This window comes from Cariama cristata, unplaced genomic scaffold, assembly GCF_000690535.1.
Source record: "Cariama cristata isolate BGI_N322 unplaced genomic scaffold, ASM69053v1 scaffold18331, whole genome shotgun sequence".
Lineage (NCBI taxonomy): Eukaryota > Metazoa > Chordata > Aves > Cariamiformes > Cariamidae > Cariama > Cariama cristata.
In genome coordinates, this window is record NW_009600024.1 from 10,223 (window position 1) to 26,296 (window position 16,074).

Sequence of the window (16,074 nt, forward strand, 5' to 3'; positions counted from 1 at the left end):
TCCTGCTCCTGATTTGGTGACTTACCTTGGGAATATTGATTTTTAGTATGCATAACTTCGTTTTAACACTTCTACTCTCCATGCTTTTTTTTCTTTACCCCATATGATGGATTCTAGGCGATAGTCAATTCTAGTTTTTAGATTTAGCATCTGGTGCTTACCTGCCCTTAGTAATTTTACTTGTCCATTGTAAGGTTACTCACCTTTGGCAAGGGACAATAGAACTATTGCAAGACTAACACTCACATTTTAAGCACCTCTTGGGTGTTAAGAAGAGTTTCACACAAATTATAATCAGGCCTTTTATTGCAAAGCCATTAAATGTTAAATGTTGTGTGGAATTAAACTTTTGACATCTCTTGAACAAGATGTTTGCCTACTAACTAGTTGCGTAAGTAAACGGATGACTCGATTCACATTCTGTTATAGAGCTTTGGAAGTTAATAATTGTTTCTTTCGGACCAAATAAAGAAGCTAGGGAAAACCTTTGCAATGGAATTTGGAGGGAAGTCTGCCAAAGGTGCTGAGAAGGCCCTCTTCTCTTGTGTCGAAGTTCTACATTTGACACTACTGATTTTGGGACAACATACTTAAATACTTGGGAGCCCTTTTTGTGGCCTTGTGCTTTGGTTTGAGTAGCCTCTATGAAGTTTTTGTCTTGTGCGTTTGTTTTGTTTTTTTTTTTTTTTAAAAAAAACAAACACAAAATAAAAACAGGGGAAAAAAAAGCCAAACCACCTCCTTTTTACTCATATTTCTACTTTCAGTGTCCAAGTACTGTTATCTTTTCTGTCGTCAAGTTTCCTAACAACTGCTTACAGAAACACTGGAAGATTGGGTTGTCCTTTCAGATGTGCACTTGTATCTCTGTAGCTGTGCAATCTCCTGTCATAGACTTTTGACTGCTGTAAAAAGCTGTAACTTTTCTAGCAAAAGAGAAGTGAACCCTCCCCTGAAAGAGTAGGGTTTACTGCTTAAATTCTCTTGGAATGGTGTTAGAACACAAAATTTAAATGTCAGGAAGATATTCTTAATATACAGAAAACCTTTCTGAAGGTAGTGTGTCAAGGGAATTCTCTGGACTGCTTATCATCATCTGTTCACATGTCTGAATATGTTGCATGTTATCTAATATGAAACTCAGTAATGACTTGTATAACTGGGTGTGGGGCACATATGTTTAGATTGCATATGTGTATACTGTCATGGTTCTTCTGATATCTATACTATGATTTTTTTTTTTTAATGTTTTAAATAGTAATTTTGCATTTGGTGTCTATTTTTCAGTACTGTGTTCTTTCTTTGTAGAGTAAAAAAAAGAAGAAAACAGACTTTATACCATACAGGGATTCTGTACTAACATGGCTTCTTCGAGAAAATCTAGGTATGGCTGATTTGCCTGTGCCAATATGGAAAGAAGTTCTTGCTGAATTTTCTGACTGCTTTTAACTCACTTAACTTAAATTTATATCAAATATAAGGTTAAATATTTTTAGTAGTCAAATCTGAGTCATATAGTTCCACCTTTTGTTAAAGTTATAAAAATCATAGGAGAGTTATATGTTCCTTAGTAGTGTAGAATATAGCTGCATTATATAACTTATTGAAAATAGTGATATTTAGTAGGTAATTAGTGCCTAGATTGTGGACTGTAGTTTCATCTAAAATCTTGCCTGTTCATTATAGGTGGTAATTCCAGGACTGCAATGGTTGCTGCTTTGAGTCCAGCAGACATAAACTATGATGAAACTTTGAGCACTTTAAGGTACTTTCTTTTTGTCTGAGATTAATATGAGTAGCTGTTAGCTCTAATGGCCACATTCTATCCTTCAAACGTTTGGGTTGTTATACTTTGAGAAAATCTGTGGGGAAGACGACTCTGTACTGGCAAGAACTCAGTTATGCTGAAAGAGGAAAAACAATCTATTGTGTTTGAATAGGGAGCTAGGGGTTTATTGCCTACTCTTAACTTGAAAAATCAAACTCATTTTCTTGTGTTTGCATGTTCTTTTCCAGTGTTGTCCCTAAAATTGAGCATATTAGTCAAACTGAGGCTTCAAAGCACTGAAAAAAGAAAAAAACATTGTTGTCTGTACATACTGTTAATTCATCTTGAATAGGACTTGTCTTTTTTTTACAGCAATACCCTGTATTAAATATGAATTCAAATGCATGGTTGAGTATAATCCAGAATTCTCTTCTGACATAGTGCTGCAAGCGATGTGTGTGCTATATTGCTGCATTCCTGTGTTGCATATAAGCACTTAAGTGTTCATTGTAAAGTTCTATTGTTTTGGTCTGGTTCCAGATATGCTGATCGTGCAAAACAGATTAAATGCAATGCTGTTATCAATGAAGATCCCAATGCCAAGCTGGTGCGTGAGCTGAAGGAGGAGGTGACAAGGCTTAAGGATCTCCTGCGTGCCCAAGGGCTGGGAGATATTATTGACAGTAAGTGGGTTAAACACACCTTACCTTCAAGGCCAGATTGGATGGGCTTTGAGCAACCTGGTCTAATGCAAGGTGTCCCTGCCCATGGCAGGGGATTGGAACTAGATGATCTTTAAGGTCGCTTCCATCCCAAACCTTTCTATGATTCTGTGAACAATTACCATCTTGAAGTTGATCTCTATAACAGACGAGGGAGAGCTGGGCCTGTGAGAGAAAGGGGTTTAAAACATGGAATTTAGATGTAGGTGCTGATATTAAATTTTTGAACATGATTTTAGAAACGGTAGCTTCTTTTGTCTTTAAACAATCCACTCTAGGATTGTCTGGAGAGTTGACAGGCCACCTTCAAACTCTCAAGGAAAAACATGATTGAGTTTCCTGTTACTGTAGAAATGTTTTTGTGTAATGTAACTTACACATTCAGGAATTGCCCTGCTGAGTTATGGAGGGCTTTTTGTCTGGCTGCCGATAAAAGGAGGATAGTTGAGATATAGAAACTTAATTTCATACTGAGAAAGAAAGCATCTTTTCTTCCTCCTTAAAGGGTTAAGGTTATTAGTTGATACCTGGCTTCAATGCCATCCTGTCTCAGAAAAGAAAAAGATGTCTAATTCCTGTTAGACAGTGTCCTGAGTGACAAACCATTTGTCATCTCAAAATAACTAGGTATGAAACAGCTGTTAGTGAATAAATAATGAATTCTTTTGGGGCTAGATTTTGAGTTAGGTTGGCAGAGCAGTATTGTGCTGATTTGCTTTGCCAGCAACCTCTTAAAGCACCAGAACACACTTGTGCCTGAATTATTTCTTTGTACTCACTCCTAACAAGGCAAATAAACAAAAATTTTAGCTGCTGTGTTCTGCTATAATATGAACAGTGATTTAATTCCTAGTGAAGGTGATGCCAATAAAAACACAGAATGATTCTTTGACTTAAAAAAACAAAACCAAACAAACACACACCCCCCCCCCCAAAAAAAAAGAAAAAAAACCAAACCAAAAAAGTGAATGTTGCACCAGCTCCTGATTTGTCAGAGCTTATTCGCCTGTGAAGCAGAGGTCCTGACTTAGTCACAGACTGCCTAAAGATGTGTAACATGTATTTACCTTTTTGTTTGCTTGTTTTCGAGAGAATGGTGCCAGAAGACAATGAAATGCAAGTGTTTTCATGCTTGGTACAGTCTGTGTTTTTTGGTTCTAAATCAAAACTGAAAAAACTATGTGTTACTGAAAATTGTGTTTTGTTTCTTTAAACATCAAATAGTATTCTCTTCCCTTCCTGTGTCGCTAGTGAACCTTCAATTTTGATCCTTCTTGTATTTTCCCTCCTGCTTCCTTTCAGTTGATCCAATGGGAGATGAATACTCTGGAAGTGGAGGCAAATGTGTGTATTGTGTGGTTCTCTTTTTAACCTGCTCTCTCTGGGTCAACTTTTAACTGAGCTTTGCATGCCAGCATTTCTCACAGGGAAATCCCAGACAGAACACTCACTGTGGAATGCAGTGCAGTTTCATGAAAACTAGCTTAACCAGCATTTCTTAGATTTGAGTTGACAGTCAAAAAAAATTGCAAAGTTTAAAATGCAACATATGTTCAGTGCTTTCTTTTTGGCAGAATATAGAAGGGAGAGTGGTAGTTCTTTAGTCTATTTTCATGACAGCAAACAGTTTAGATTAAAACCAGAAAATCTTTTTCGCAAATCTTTCTCAAGTTACTCAGTTGAAACAGGTTCTGCTCACCTAGCTTCCTGGCCTTTTAACATCTCTTTTCCACCTTGAAGTATTTTTTTAAAATGTGTCAATTGATTAACTCAAGATGGAGTGTTACCAGTTCCTCCTGGAGACTGAGATTGATTTATTTTGTGTAGTCTCTTTAGAAAAAAAAAAGTTGGACACTTTATACTGATGAAGATCTCTTATTTGAGTTCAAATACTTGGTTGCAGATGATTAACTTGATAGGGTTAAAAACAGTCAGGAAATAGCTTTTTATTTTCTGTTCTAATGTTCTCTTCTATGAAAGGGAAATACATGTAGTCCATTGCAAGAGAAATGTATTCTATGTAAATTTTGGGTTGGTAGACTTTTTAAACTCTTTCAGTCAGTCTTCACCCTCACTCAAACAGTATCAGCTGGAAGAGATCTGTCTGAAATTTCCTAAAATTAAAGCTACTGGTGGTGTAAAGACTCATCCTGGCCTTGTCTTACGTTCCGACGCTGCTTCCAGCGTGTGCATATGTCATCCGTGTGAAAGCTGCAGCCTCCCAGAGAAGCGTGCATGATGTTGAGGGTTTGGGTTCTCTGTGGTCGCAGCAAGTGTGAAAGCTATTGCGAGTGCCACTTCCTTTATCTTCAGGAGTGCATGTGTCTTCACAGGAGTGCATTTAAGACTTCATCCTCCCTGCTCTGTCATGCCTGCTTTCCTCATCCTGATGGCATTCCCTTTCCTTAACCTGCTTCTGTTAAACTCCCACCCCTGCTTCCTGTATTTGCAGATGGTGGTTTTCAAATTGACTTGATACAATCATCAGTTTCATGAGGCTGAAACAGCAGGTTGAATGTGGAGTGAACTAGGGCATAAGGGTGACAGTAGCAGAATTGTTCAGGGTAAGAGTAGAGGAGATGTAGGAGGACGTGGAAAGTTATGCGATGTCTGGATGATAATCTCATTTCTGTAAGTGTGAAGCCCTTGTTTATAACTTGCAAGGTCTCGTTTGACCTGTTTCTTTCCTAAGGATACTTAGTTTAAAGGATTTGTTTTTGAAATAGAATTGAAAACTATCAGAATTATTAAAACTGAGCTATTTAGTTGTCTGATATTTCCATGTTAGAAGACTTTTTTTATTTGATGTGTGATTATTCTGAGAATATGGTTTATAGACATATCTGAGAAGCTGAGTTAGATTAAAATAAATTGCCTTTGAATATTCATTGTTAAATCATTCATACACCTTTTCCTTGTTTTCTGCCTTTCAAGAAGGCATCCTTCAGGCCTCCAGGTTTTCAGGCTACAAAAGCTGCCTTATTAAATTTTGGGATTTTTTTAAGGCCTTCCTCATCTAAGCTAAGACTAAAAAGCTTTTAAAGCACCTTCTGAAGTGTGAGAGCCTTATCAGATATTTCACTGATCAGGTATCTTAGATTTCCATTTTTCAGATAAGGAGGCTCAAGAAGTAACATAATGATGTTATTGTGAACTTGTGTTCTCTTCTTCCCATCATGGACTGACAGGTGATTTACATACTCTCCTGTGGGAATTTAAGGAGAGGTAGTTCTTTATCCTTGTGGTCTGAGTACAGAACTACTGCTGTGATAAAGATTAACTTAATCATCATTTTAGATTAAAGGAGTCTGGAAGGGAATGTTTTGCCGAGTTTAAGGGGTTGGTGTCTATTCAGACTTCAGCCCAAAATGTCACTAATCTCATGAGGAACTAAATCTGCTCCTGGCCTGAGCTCCATGGTGCTCGATTTAGTTAGAAATAGGATGATACTTTTTTTAGCAAGTGTGTAATTTATTTTTTTCAAGCTTTTTTGATCAAAATGGTTTATGATGCAGTCCTTACTAGTAATCCTTAGGGTCTGAACTGAGTTGTCATTATGTTATAGATGCTAATATTAAAAGATTTGTTTCAGAACTGCCATCTAAAAATTACAAAACTTGTCTTGTTGCTGCTTAAATGCTTTCCTCTTACTCTGGTATTTCCTTCCTTTCCTTTTTCCTCTTCCTTCCCTCTTCCTATTTTCCTTTTTCCCATCTTTCTGCCTTCCCTCTGTCTGTGTGTCTCTCTCCCAGATTTGAAAGATTTTCAGAACAATAAACATAGATACTTGCTAGCCTCCGAGAATCAACGTCCTGGCAATTTTTCCACAGCCTCCATGGGGTCCCTCACTGCATCTCCATCCTCCTGCTCTCTCAGTAGTCAGGTGGGCTTAACATCTGTGTCCAGTATACAGGAAAGAATCATGTCAACACCTGGAGGAGAAGAGGCAATTGAACGTTTGAAGGTAAGTATTGCTGTAGATTGAGGCTGTTACTTTGGTCTTTTCCAAGGCTAAACAGCAGTGAACCCTGGAGAACTTTCCTGCATAAACAGATCCTGTTTTTTTTATTCAAAGCTGGTGAAGGGCCTGGAGCACAAGTCTTATGAGGAGTGGCTGAGGGAGCTGGGCTTGTTTAGTCTGGAGAAAAGGAGGCCGAGGGGAGACCTGATCGCCCTCTCCAGCTATTTGAAAGGAGGTTGTAGCAAGCTGGGGGTTGGTCTCTTCTCCCTGGTAACTAGTGATAGGACAAGAGGAAATGGTCTCAAGGGGGGAGGTTCAGGTTGGATATTAGGAAGAACTTCTTCACTCTAAGAGTCGTTGGAACGGGCTCCCCAGGGAGCTGGTGGACTCGCCATCCCTGGAGGTGTTCAAAAAACATTTAGATGTAGCACTTCAAGACATGGTTTAGTGGGTTTAGCGGGCATGATGGCATTGGGTATAAGGTTGGACGTGGTGATCTTTGAGGTCTCTTCCAACCATAATGATTCTATGATTCTATGATCCAGTATGCTGCTGTTTCTGTAGGAAACCCGGTTGTCTGAAACCCACTTGCACCTTAGAAAGGGCACTTAACTGGGGTGGGCTAGAAACTGGGTTCATGCACAGCCTTTCCTGTTAGGATTACTTAGATTTGATTGTACCCTGAAGCTGCAACTAAATTATAAATGAAAATTTTGATTGTTGTTTACAGGTCCTCTGATCTAGTGGTAGTTATGGAAAATTTGCTCTTAAGTATATGCTTCAGGAGGCCTGGTCAGCACTAGTGTGGACAAAGTCTGACTAGCAAATGCACTCAGCTTTCAGAAAACCAAATTACCCCAAAGTTGAAAAAAGGAGGAAGAATAATCCTGCCACTGTTGTGTTCGCCCAGCCCCCACAGATTAAAATGTGAAGCACACAGAATAGCACGCTTTATCCAGACAATAGCGGCCTTGTCCCAGTTCTGCATAGAATTAAACTGCATCAAAAATGCATTACAGTAAAGTATTTCTTGACTTTTATGAAACTCCCCCCAATCTCCATGGGTGGATGAGGGGGAGAAGTGACTGAGTTGAATCTATGCTTCGTTCTCATGTCTTGTCCATGAGAGACACTGCCACAGGGATTGGAATGGCCTGGAACACACACTGCATATCCATTTCCTATTAGAAACCCGCTGTTGCCATGGAAATAATAGTGTGGTTTCTGTAGTTCCTTGGCATCCAGTTGCTGAATGATGTCTGTAAATCAGATTTAAAAAAAAAAAAAAAGGAAAAAAGGAAAAAAATTTAGGTGGTTCAAATTAAAGTCTGACTGGTTAGATATGAAGTAATCTTTTATTCTCAGCTTGCCTTCAAGGCTATTTACCCTTTTAAAAATTAAGGAAGACAACTTAGAGTTTTGAAGTGCTGAGAGTACTTTTTATATCCAAAATTAATTTGAGGTCTAGAACTGAGCACAAACTTTAATTGCCTTGTGTATTATGTAAAGAACTTTGAGAAGAATTCTAAAACAGCTTCTGGGATTTTCACACAGGAATCCGAGAAGATCATTGCAGAGCTGAATGAAACATGGGAAGAGAAGCTGAGGAAAACTGAGGCCATTAGGATGGAAAGGTCAGGAATCAGAAGTGCGGTAGATGTGGATGGTCCCTAGAAAATGGAGAAGTGTGGAAAACGGAGAATGTCACCCTGTCCAAAAGCAATGGAACAGCAGAATAGTGCTTAGTGATAAGTCTGCTGACCTTTCTGTTATATATAACAGTAGAGGCAATGCTGAGAGAAAGCTGTGTTCTTTCCTATATTTCCTACAGTTAAAGTGTTTACTGTTGTAATTCAGGTAACATCCTAAGCTGCTACTTTGGCTTCTCCTGTGAAGCAACATAGAGTTCTGGTCTCTTTCTTCCCCCTTCCACCATTCTCTTACATTCCAAAAATTCTGGCCCTAAGGTTAAGCAGAAAAGATTAAATTTTTAGTACTGGCCTTATCTAAAATTATGAAACAGCTCCAGCTTTCCAGCTTTGGTTTGAATAGTGTCTTAGAGCAGCAAGATAGATGCTTAATGATTGTCAGAAAGTGGGTGCAACCAAACGGAGCGTTAGAATATCAAAAGCTTACAAAATATGTTAAGGGGAACATCTTTGCCTGGAAACAGTGTGACTGAGCAGTCCATAAAATCATGAGAGGTATATGAAGAAAGTGGATAGAGATTGAGTCCCCGGAGCTAAGGGACTTTAAGGCTAAAAGGTAATTTGAAACAAATAGGAAGTTCTTCCAGTACATAGGGAAGCTTCGGAAGTCTTTACTGCATGATGTTGATGATGCTAGGAGTTGAATTAAAAAAAAAAAAAAAAAAGACCTTAAAAAACAGCAAGAAAAACACTTTAGATAGCTGTTTAAAAGAAATGCCCCCATTATTTCCGGAAATTCCTTAGGAAGAAATTGAGAGACTGTGAGAATACTTTGGGGAAAATGTCACAGTGTTTGCCATGTTCTTACTCTTCTATGTTGGCATCGCTGTTGTTCTTTGTCAAAGTCAAACATGAACAGTTTGACCTGATACAATCCTTTCTATGTCTGGAGAAGGAGAGAGTACTTTCTATATTAGTTCAGGAAGAGCCAGTTAAGTCTTTTTGAATTAATGAATAGTGGTATCTCCTTTTACCTGAATTTAAATATTTAAATTTAGAACAGACTTTAACCTTCCTTAAAGAAGCAATGAATGTAATATCCTAAAATGAACATATCTTGTGATACATTATTGCACTTAAAATACTGTTAGATCTCTGTAAAAATTTTGCTGTTGCCATTCTGCAGGCCTATAAACTCTAGGACTAAAGTTCAGAAACTTGCCCTATTGTGTTATGAGGTGGTGACAGTCCTGGCCGTACGGGCAGCGGATAAGCTGGCTGAAAGTCTAATGTATTTCATTACATGGCTTTCATTAGACCTTATTTTGTCTAAGAAGTCTAAAATGTGGTAAATATCTTGCTTTTCTCTTTCAGGGAGGCATTGTTGGCAGAAATGGGAGTTGCCATTCGGGAAGATGGGGGAACACTGGGAGTCTTCTCGCCTAAAAAGGTAAAGAAAATTGATAAATATTGCATCATGCCTCCAAAAGGCTGATCAGCCTGGGAGGAGAGGGTGATGAGCGAGCTACCATTCACACAAGGGCTTGTAAGATACAGAAAAATATAAGTGAGGTTGGGACCCTTAGTTGTAAGTTCCTTTTACAATCTCTTTTTGGAAATAGCTTTAGTGTTAGAATATATCAAAACACTCTGCCTCTAAGGATTATTTTGCCCATAATAATGAAGTTGGATGCTGTTCCTCATGCAAGTGATGATACTACTTTAAGGCTTTTAGGGAGAATTGCCTGTGGTAGCTTCCATTGGTTGTTAAAGTAGGGAAACATGTGCTAGCCTAATACACTGATGAAACAGGAGCAGTGTGAAAAGTTCATGGGAAGACTTCTGATATCAGAAAATGGGTGAACTCTTTTGCACTTTCCTTTAGAAAAATCCGTGCTGCAAGAAGAAGTGTTTGCAGCTCCTTGCATATCTGTTGATTTGGTAGCAGCTCAGAAATGCTACCTCTTCCATTATTGCCATTTTCTGCGGTAGCTGTGTGTGAACTTCACATACTTTACCTATTCTTCTTTGAGATACCCAGAAAAGTTTGAAGTCTTGTTTGGGTGCTCTTCCTTGAATTTGTTCGTTAATCCTTTTTCCCCTTGGAAAAAGGGATTGTAATCTAATGAACCACTGAACATAGGTGATGCAGGGGAATATTTCTCTCAGTACGTGTCAATAGTTCTATTTTCTGCAATTTGAAAGGAGCAGAACTGTGCAGGAAAGGGGCATAAATCAGTACTATAAATATAAAATGATCAAGTAAGTAAAGAAGCTGTCTATGCGGTTAAAGGAGAATTATTGAAGCAGTACAAGGAAATGAATATACTTTCTTATGTCTCAAAGAATCTTTGAACAGGGAGCACAGGACAATACCTTAGACTGAAACTTGCACGTGCAAGTGTGTTACAAACTTGGTGTAAGGTTAAACAGGGACCTATCTAGAGGCATTGTACAGAAATACAGGACAGCAGAATTGGTTAAAATGTTTAATCCTTAGTTTAAAGTGGTGTTAGACTGTTATGTTTGGAGTAGGTGGAATTCTGGTTTGCTTTTGGTATCTACTCCAGAAGTGCCTAAGGTTTGTAAAGACGCTAATTTGTTGAGTGTTCTTTACATTTCTTTCTTTATGTTGTGGATCCTCATCTCCTTTTAGATTTTCCCACAGAGACCTTCAGCTCTTTTTGATGACTCTTTTGGTGCATTTTCAGCTGATCAGGTTTGTGTATAAATGCCATCTGGATTAAGTAGTCGCTTTGGTAATAGATAGTATTTCTTTTTACCCATATAGGATTTATTAGGAGAAGTAAAACTCCTGACCTAGTCCTGTCTGCTTCTGTTCCTTGCTACCCTTGCACTTCAGTTTTATTAGTTTTCCTTCTAGTAACTGTCATTGCTGTTGTGAAAATTTAGGAGACGTAGATAGCAAATTTGACGTTTTCTTATAAAGACTTTGCACTTCTGAGGTACCAGCGTATATCTAATCGTATGCTACTAGGACAGCACTGTGTTTTTACCAGCTGAGCTGTAAATTGAACTTTGTAAGGTAAATTTTGCCTGCTTCATGAGTTAAAAGGTATCACATTGTGCAATCATTGCTGTATCTACCAGTTTTGCTTTTGATGGCAGGAAACTTCTTGAAATGGTTTGTGGAATTTAATTGCTTGTACTGTCGTCAAAGATGGGAGCAGGGAAAATCCTTCAGCTCACGCTTGAGGAATGCTGTACAGGAGGAAGTTGAAGACGTAACTGTCTGTGGATAAATAATAGATCTCAGAATAAGCAAATAGTTGGTTTTGCTAGCATCATCTTTCAAGTTGTTGAGCTTTATTTCTTACAAAGCTCTCTGTTGCCTTTGGAAGACCAATTCAGTCTTCGATTTAGTGTAGTAAATTAACTCAGATGCTAAAACATGTATGTATAAGGTACAGCATTATTTTCAAAGTCTCCAAGTGGTACAAATCAGTGGTGTTACAGCAGTTGACTGTTTCTGGGATTTGGTTTCTCTCCAGTTTCCTCTTAAATTAAGAGCTTTATACAGTTCCAAATACTGATTTGAATGCAGTGAATAGTGATGATGGCATGGGGCATCTTCAGCCGCGGTTTTAGGTGGCCCCTATATTTTTAGGGGTGAAAAAAGTGTCTTGTTTTTTCTCCCTTTCTGTCTTTATAGTTAAGTCTTCCATTGGGCAACTGACAATCAGACTTCTTCATTCAAAGACAAATTTCATTGTGAACATCCAGTAATTTTTGAGCTTCTGTATACTAAGTACTGTTAACATCTCTCTTAAGTAAAGTTTTTTGCAGCTAGAGTAAGTTGATGGAAGAAATTTTCCCAAGGAATCTTAGCCAAATTTATTTCCTTTTGCTAAATTTATTTTATTTGAGGGTAGCAAAGAGACAAGTGGGTTATGAACAGTTTTGTTTCTCTTTTATCACCTTTCTTCTTTAATTCTGCTTAACCATTTTTTGCCTTTTCTTTTGTGCTTGTGCTTACTGCTATCTCACTGGCTAGATTTTCACACCAAGGCCTTGTGACTTGTTTGCTGATTCCAATGGGGTTTTTTCACCAAAGAAGGTTGGTTTAGTAACCATAGTGGATTTAAATTTAGAAGAACTTTAGATGAAGAACTTTTTAGCTGTTTGTATCAGAGAATGTTGGTAGTTTTAGATTTTCTTTTGATGCTAACAGAATTTGCCAAATGAGCACCTGACCTGCCCAAGAAAAGCCAAACTTGTTTCCACATCAGTTTCAAAATTTTACTGAAGCAACCTTTTCTGCTGTTGGACTTCCCTTATCACAGTTTACAAAGACTTTACAAGGAATCTTTTTTTTCCACCACCTCCCCCTCCAACTGAAGCCTTTATTCCCTTTATTGGTTGACATTTCAGATAACTAAGCAATCTGAGCTGTACTTCTACTATTACTTTGTGATGCTTTTCAGTACTGCAGGAGGTTATGTTTGAAAAAATGCATTGTGGAATAAGCTCGATATACATAGCAAAACTGCTGGATTAATATGCATCCTCCATCGCTGTGGGAAGAAGCCTGAAAGTAGGTCCTCAGTTCTTAATTAACTTCTTTTTTTGTTCTTTCAGACTCCTCATCTTGTAAACCTTAATGAAGATCCACTCATGTCTGAATGTCTGCTTTACTACATCAAAGATGGTATTACTAGGTGAGGTTTGGTGCTAATACGCTCTGAAATCTGCTTCTTTGCTTGCTTAAATTCCCATGCTGGAGACACTGTGAGTTTAAATAATAATTGTGCTTTGAGCTACTCAACTTGCAGGTACAAACGAAGCATGAGATTGCTGTAGGTGGAAAAAACTACAGAAATGCATTTTCTTTTAAGTTGATTTTCTGCTTTAACAATAATGTGTGCGGTCACTCAGCTTTTTAAGAAGTTCATTATTACACCTGGGCAGTAAAAGAAAGCATGATATCTCTTCTAAGATACAGGCAAACAAAAGTAGTAGAACTTACTGAAAATGCTTTTGAGATCTTGATGGGTGGAGGGTTGAAAGCAATAGTACTTGATAAAAGCAACTGGAATAAACTGTTATCCATGCCTCTGCACAATTAATGTATTCTGCATTCACATATATGAGATTAAATTTAATTGCCAGTTTTGGAATTTAAAACAGATTTTATTCCTTATTCCAAAACTTGGTGTTAAGACATCTGGAAGAAGGGAGATGATTTTTGTTGTCTTTGGAGCACTAAGTCATGTTTGGTTGCTTAGTTTGTATGTTCCTGGGGAACAATGGAGAAGAGTACACAAGCAGGTGCTGTTGTATGGTACTACTCTAATATGCATTGGACCTACTGGAAAAAATGCCAAACTTGTAGACAATTCAGCACAGAATGGTAAATAGAATAGCTTAGGGATTAAGACATCATTCTAAGTTTTGAACCTAGCTAGCTGGCATCAGAAATGTGTAGAGTAATAAGCAGAACAAGAAGTTCATAAACATTAGGATTGAAAATTAAGTTGTCTGTATGTAGAATTGCTCGAATACTTGACTTTGGAATGGACATAAATCTTCATGTTCCAGGGATACAGCCAGCCTCTCACTGGAAGCTGGATAAAACTGCTTGTGACACCTAATTATTCAGCAAGAGTCTCCTGAGCCGTTTTTGCTCTTTTGTTGAAGTGCAGATGGTGATTATTGGAAGGGATGATCACTGTATGCCAGCTGAAATGCACCACTGGAAGTTCCTGTCACTTTTTTTTGTTTTTACTTCTGCACTCCTTTGCTAAAGGGAGAAGGGGGTACACAAGAGGGAAGGAAATACATTAAATCCAGAGGTGTTTAACATTTAAATTCTCTTTAAGTTACATGTTTTGAGAGAGAGAAAACTTCTCTTTTCTGTTGTCAAGCTATTATCCTCCAATTCATGGTAAATCTGGTAAGTTCACTGCAGTGCACAATTAAGTGCTAGTTCAAACTTTTAAACTTGAAGGATAGTCTTAATAGTTCAGATGTTTTTCCAGGAGATTTCTGAGCTATATTGTCCTACAGAGAGTTGTAGAAAGTGTCCAATTTGCTCTTCAAATATTTTCTGTTGGATCCAGGGTTGGCCAAGCTGATGCTGAGCGAAGGCAAGACATTGTATTGAGTGGGGCTCATATCAAAGAAGAGCACTGCATCTTTCGAAGTGAGAGGAACAACAACGGTGAAGGTGAAAAAGTACTTCTTCTAGCAAAGTATTGCTGAATCTTCCACTTCTCACTTGATAGTTGGCCAGGGAATATTGGTATTTGAAAGTTTCTCTTACTTCAAGAAAACCATCAGCTTTGACTCACTGTTTTCTTGAGTCTTAGGGTAAGAAAATAAAATTTGTTTAGGTGATAATAGCTTCAAATTGCAGGCTGCAGTCAGTATAAGAGTTAAGTTCTGATCTGAGTTAACCATAAACATGAAAATTCAAACAGAAAAAGTAATAATTTCCAGTGGCAATATGTGGAGATGTCAGTAGTATTGATTTTCTCATGGGGCTTTATTTCTTTTTTTAACCAGTGTGGCATCAAGGAGTGATTCATTTGTATCTTGTTCTGGTGTTAGTAGGAAGATAAGCAGAAAATGAGAGGCCTCTAGGATTTGCACACATCTTCTGTACAGTGCTCTCTAAAGTCTCATTTGTCAATGTTGTTTTCTTCATAGTTATTGTTACTTTGGAGCCTTGTGAAAGATCAGAAACCTATGTTAATGGCAAGAGGGTTGTGCAGCCTGTGCAGTTGCGCTCAGGTAAGAAATGTTAGAATGGATTTTTTTTGTAGACTCTCCATCTCAGAGTTGTCTGTATGTGACGTTTGCATCATATGCGGAGAATGTTGGGTGCTGTTAAAGGACGGCAGTGTTTTTGGAGTGTAGCTTTTAAACAGAAGTTGGTACCATTCTTTCTTGGCAGCAGTTTGTTTTCTTTCATTTTGCTGCACTAGCTCTGAGTGTACTTAAATATTCACTGCCACGCAGCGTCCTGCTTGTCCTTCTGCTTACCCTGATAATTATTCAAATACATTCTTGCCCAAGCCTATTGCCCTTGGCAGTCTCAGTGAGACAGAGCAGACAGACTGCCAGTTGCTGATGGAAAATTCCCCGTTTCCTGGCAAAGCTAAGATATGACCCTCTGCAGGAGTAGAACAGCTTCTGTTTGCTCTCATTAGATTTCCTACTCAGTCCCCTACATTCCTTTAAAAGGCGTGTGGGGGAAGAATTAGAGAAGGAGTGACTTCCCTAAATTATGGGTTTTAACCAATCTCTTTCAAGCTATGATGCTTTTTATGTCCCTCCCCCATTTTTCTACTGGTGAAAAAAACAAAAAAACAAACCAACCACCCAACCTCGCCTCTGAATTATTTGCACCAAGTTGTGAGTATTTTCGTGGAACCAAGTGTACTGAGTTCAGTGCAAGTCTGCACAATGAAGGAAGAACAGTTTTTGCTGTCCTGTGCCTTCATATGGCTCATATTGATTACCATGACTTTATCATTTAGTAATTTGTTTCTCTTAAAAAAAAAAAAAAATAATTTTTTTTTTCCTTCTGCGTCTAGATAATTGAGTTACTAGAAGAACATAGACATGGTCTCTGACATGCTTAAGAGCCTGTATTTTAGTGGTATATTGATAAGGACAATGTTGGTTACTTTGGAGGTCTATTTACTAGAATGTCTTTTTAAAAAATTTACTACATTAATACGTTCTCTGGAAGAGCAGAGACATTTTACTGTCTTCCATCATGCACATATCTTAGGCTTTGTGGACATCTGATATCTCTAGGATTTAGCCAAAAGACTTAAAAATATTAGATTTCTTCAGCTTTTTTGATGTTAGTGTAAAAGAAGTTGTAAAATCCTTCTGTAAATCCCACTGATTAGGACTCCAATAAAATCAATACATGTCGACCACATTTGAAAGAAAAGTAAGCGCCATGTATTGCAGTGTTTGAAGTTAAGCTTTTCCAAGCTG

The 16,074-nt window shown here is 38.0% G+C and overlaps 1 protein-coding gene across 1 annotated transcript in view; it reads left to right on the forward strand.

Moving 5' to 3' along the window:
- The window catches only part of LOC104169087 (kinesin-like protein KIF1B), a gene marked incomplete at both ends in the record, with an annotated part of 48,285 nt that overhangs the window by 9,072 nt on the left and 23,139 nt on the right, over positions 1 to 16,074 (forward strand). The window contains 9 exons of the mRNA XM_009709900.1: positions 1,309 to 1,384; positions 1,687 to 1,765; positions 2,309 to 2,451; positions 6,321 to 6,454; positions 8,006 to 8,085; positions 9,475 to 9,550; positions 12,700 to 12,779; positions 14,181 to 14,287; positions 14,770 to 14,853. Coding sequence (XP_009708202.1) covers positions 1,309 to 1,384; positions 1,687 to 1,765; positions 2,309 to 2,451; positions 6,321 to 6,454; positions 8,006 to 8,085; positions 9,475 to 9,550; positions 12,700 to 12,779; positions 14,181 to 14,287; positions 14,770 to 14,853 — 859 coding nt within the window. The remainder of the gene's footprint in view (positions 1 to 1,308; positions 1,385 to 1,686; positions 1,766 to 2,308; positions 2,452 to 6,320; positions 6,455 to 8,005; positions 8,086 to 9,474; positions 9,551 to 12,699; positions 12,780 to 14,180; positions 14,288 to 14,769; positions 14,854 to 16,074) is intronic.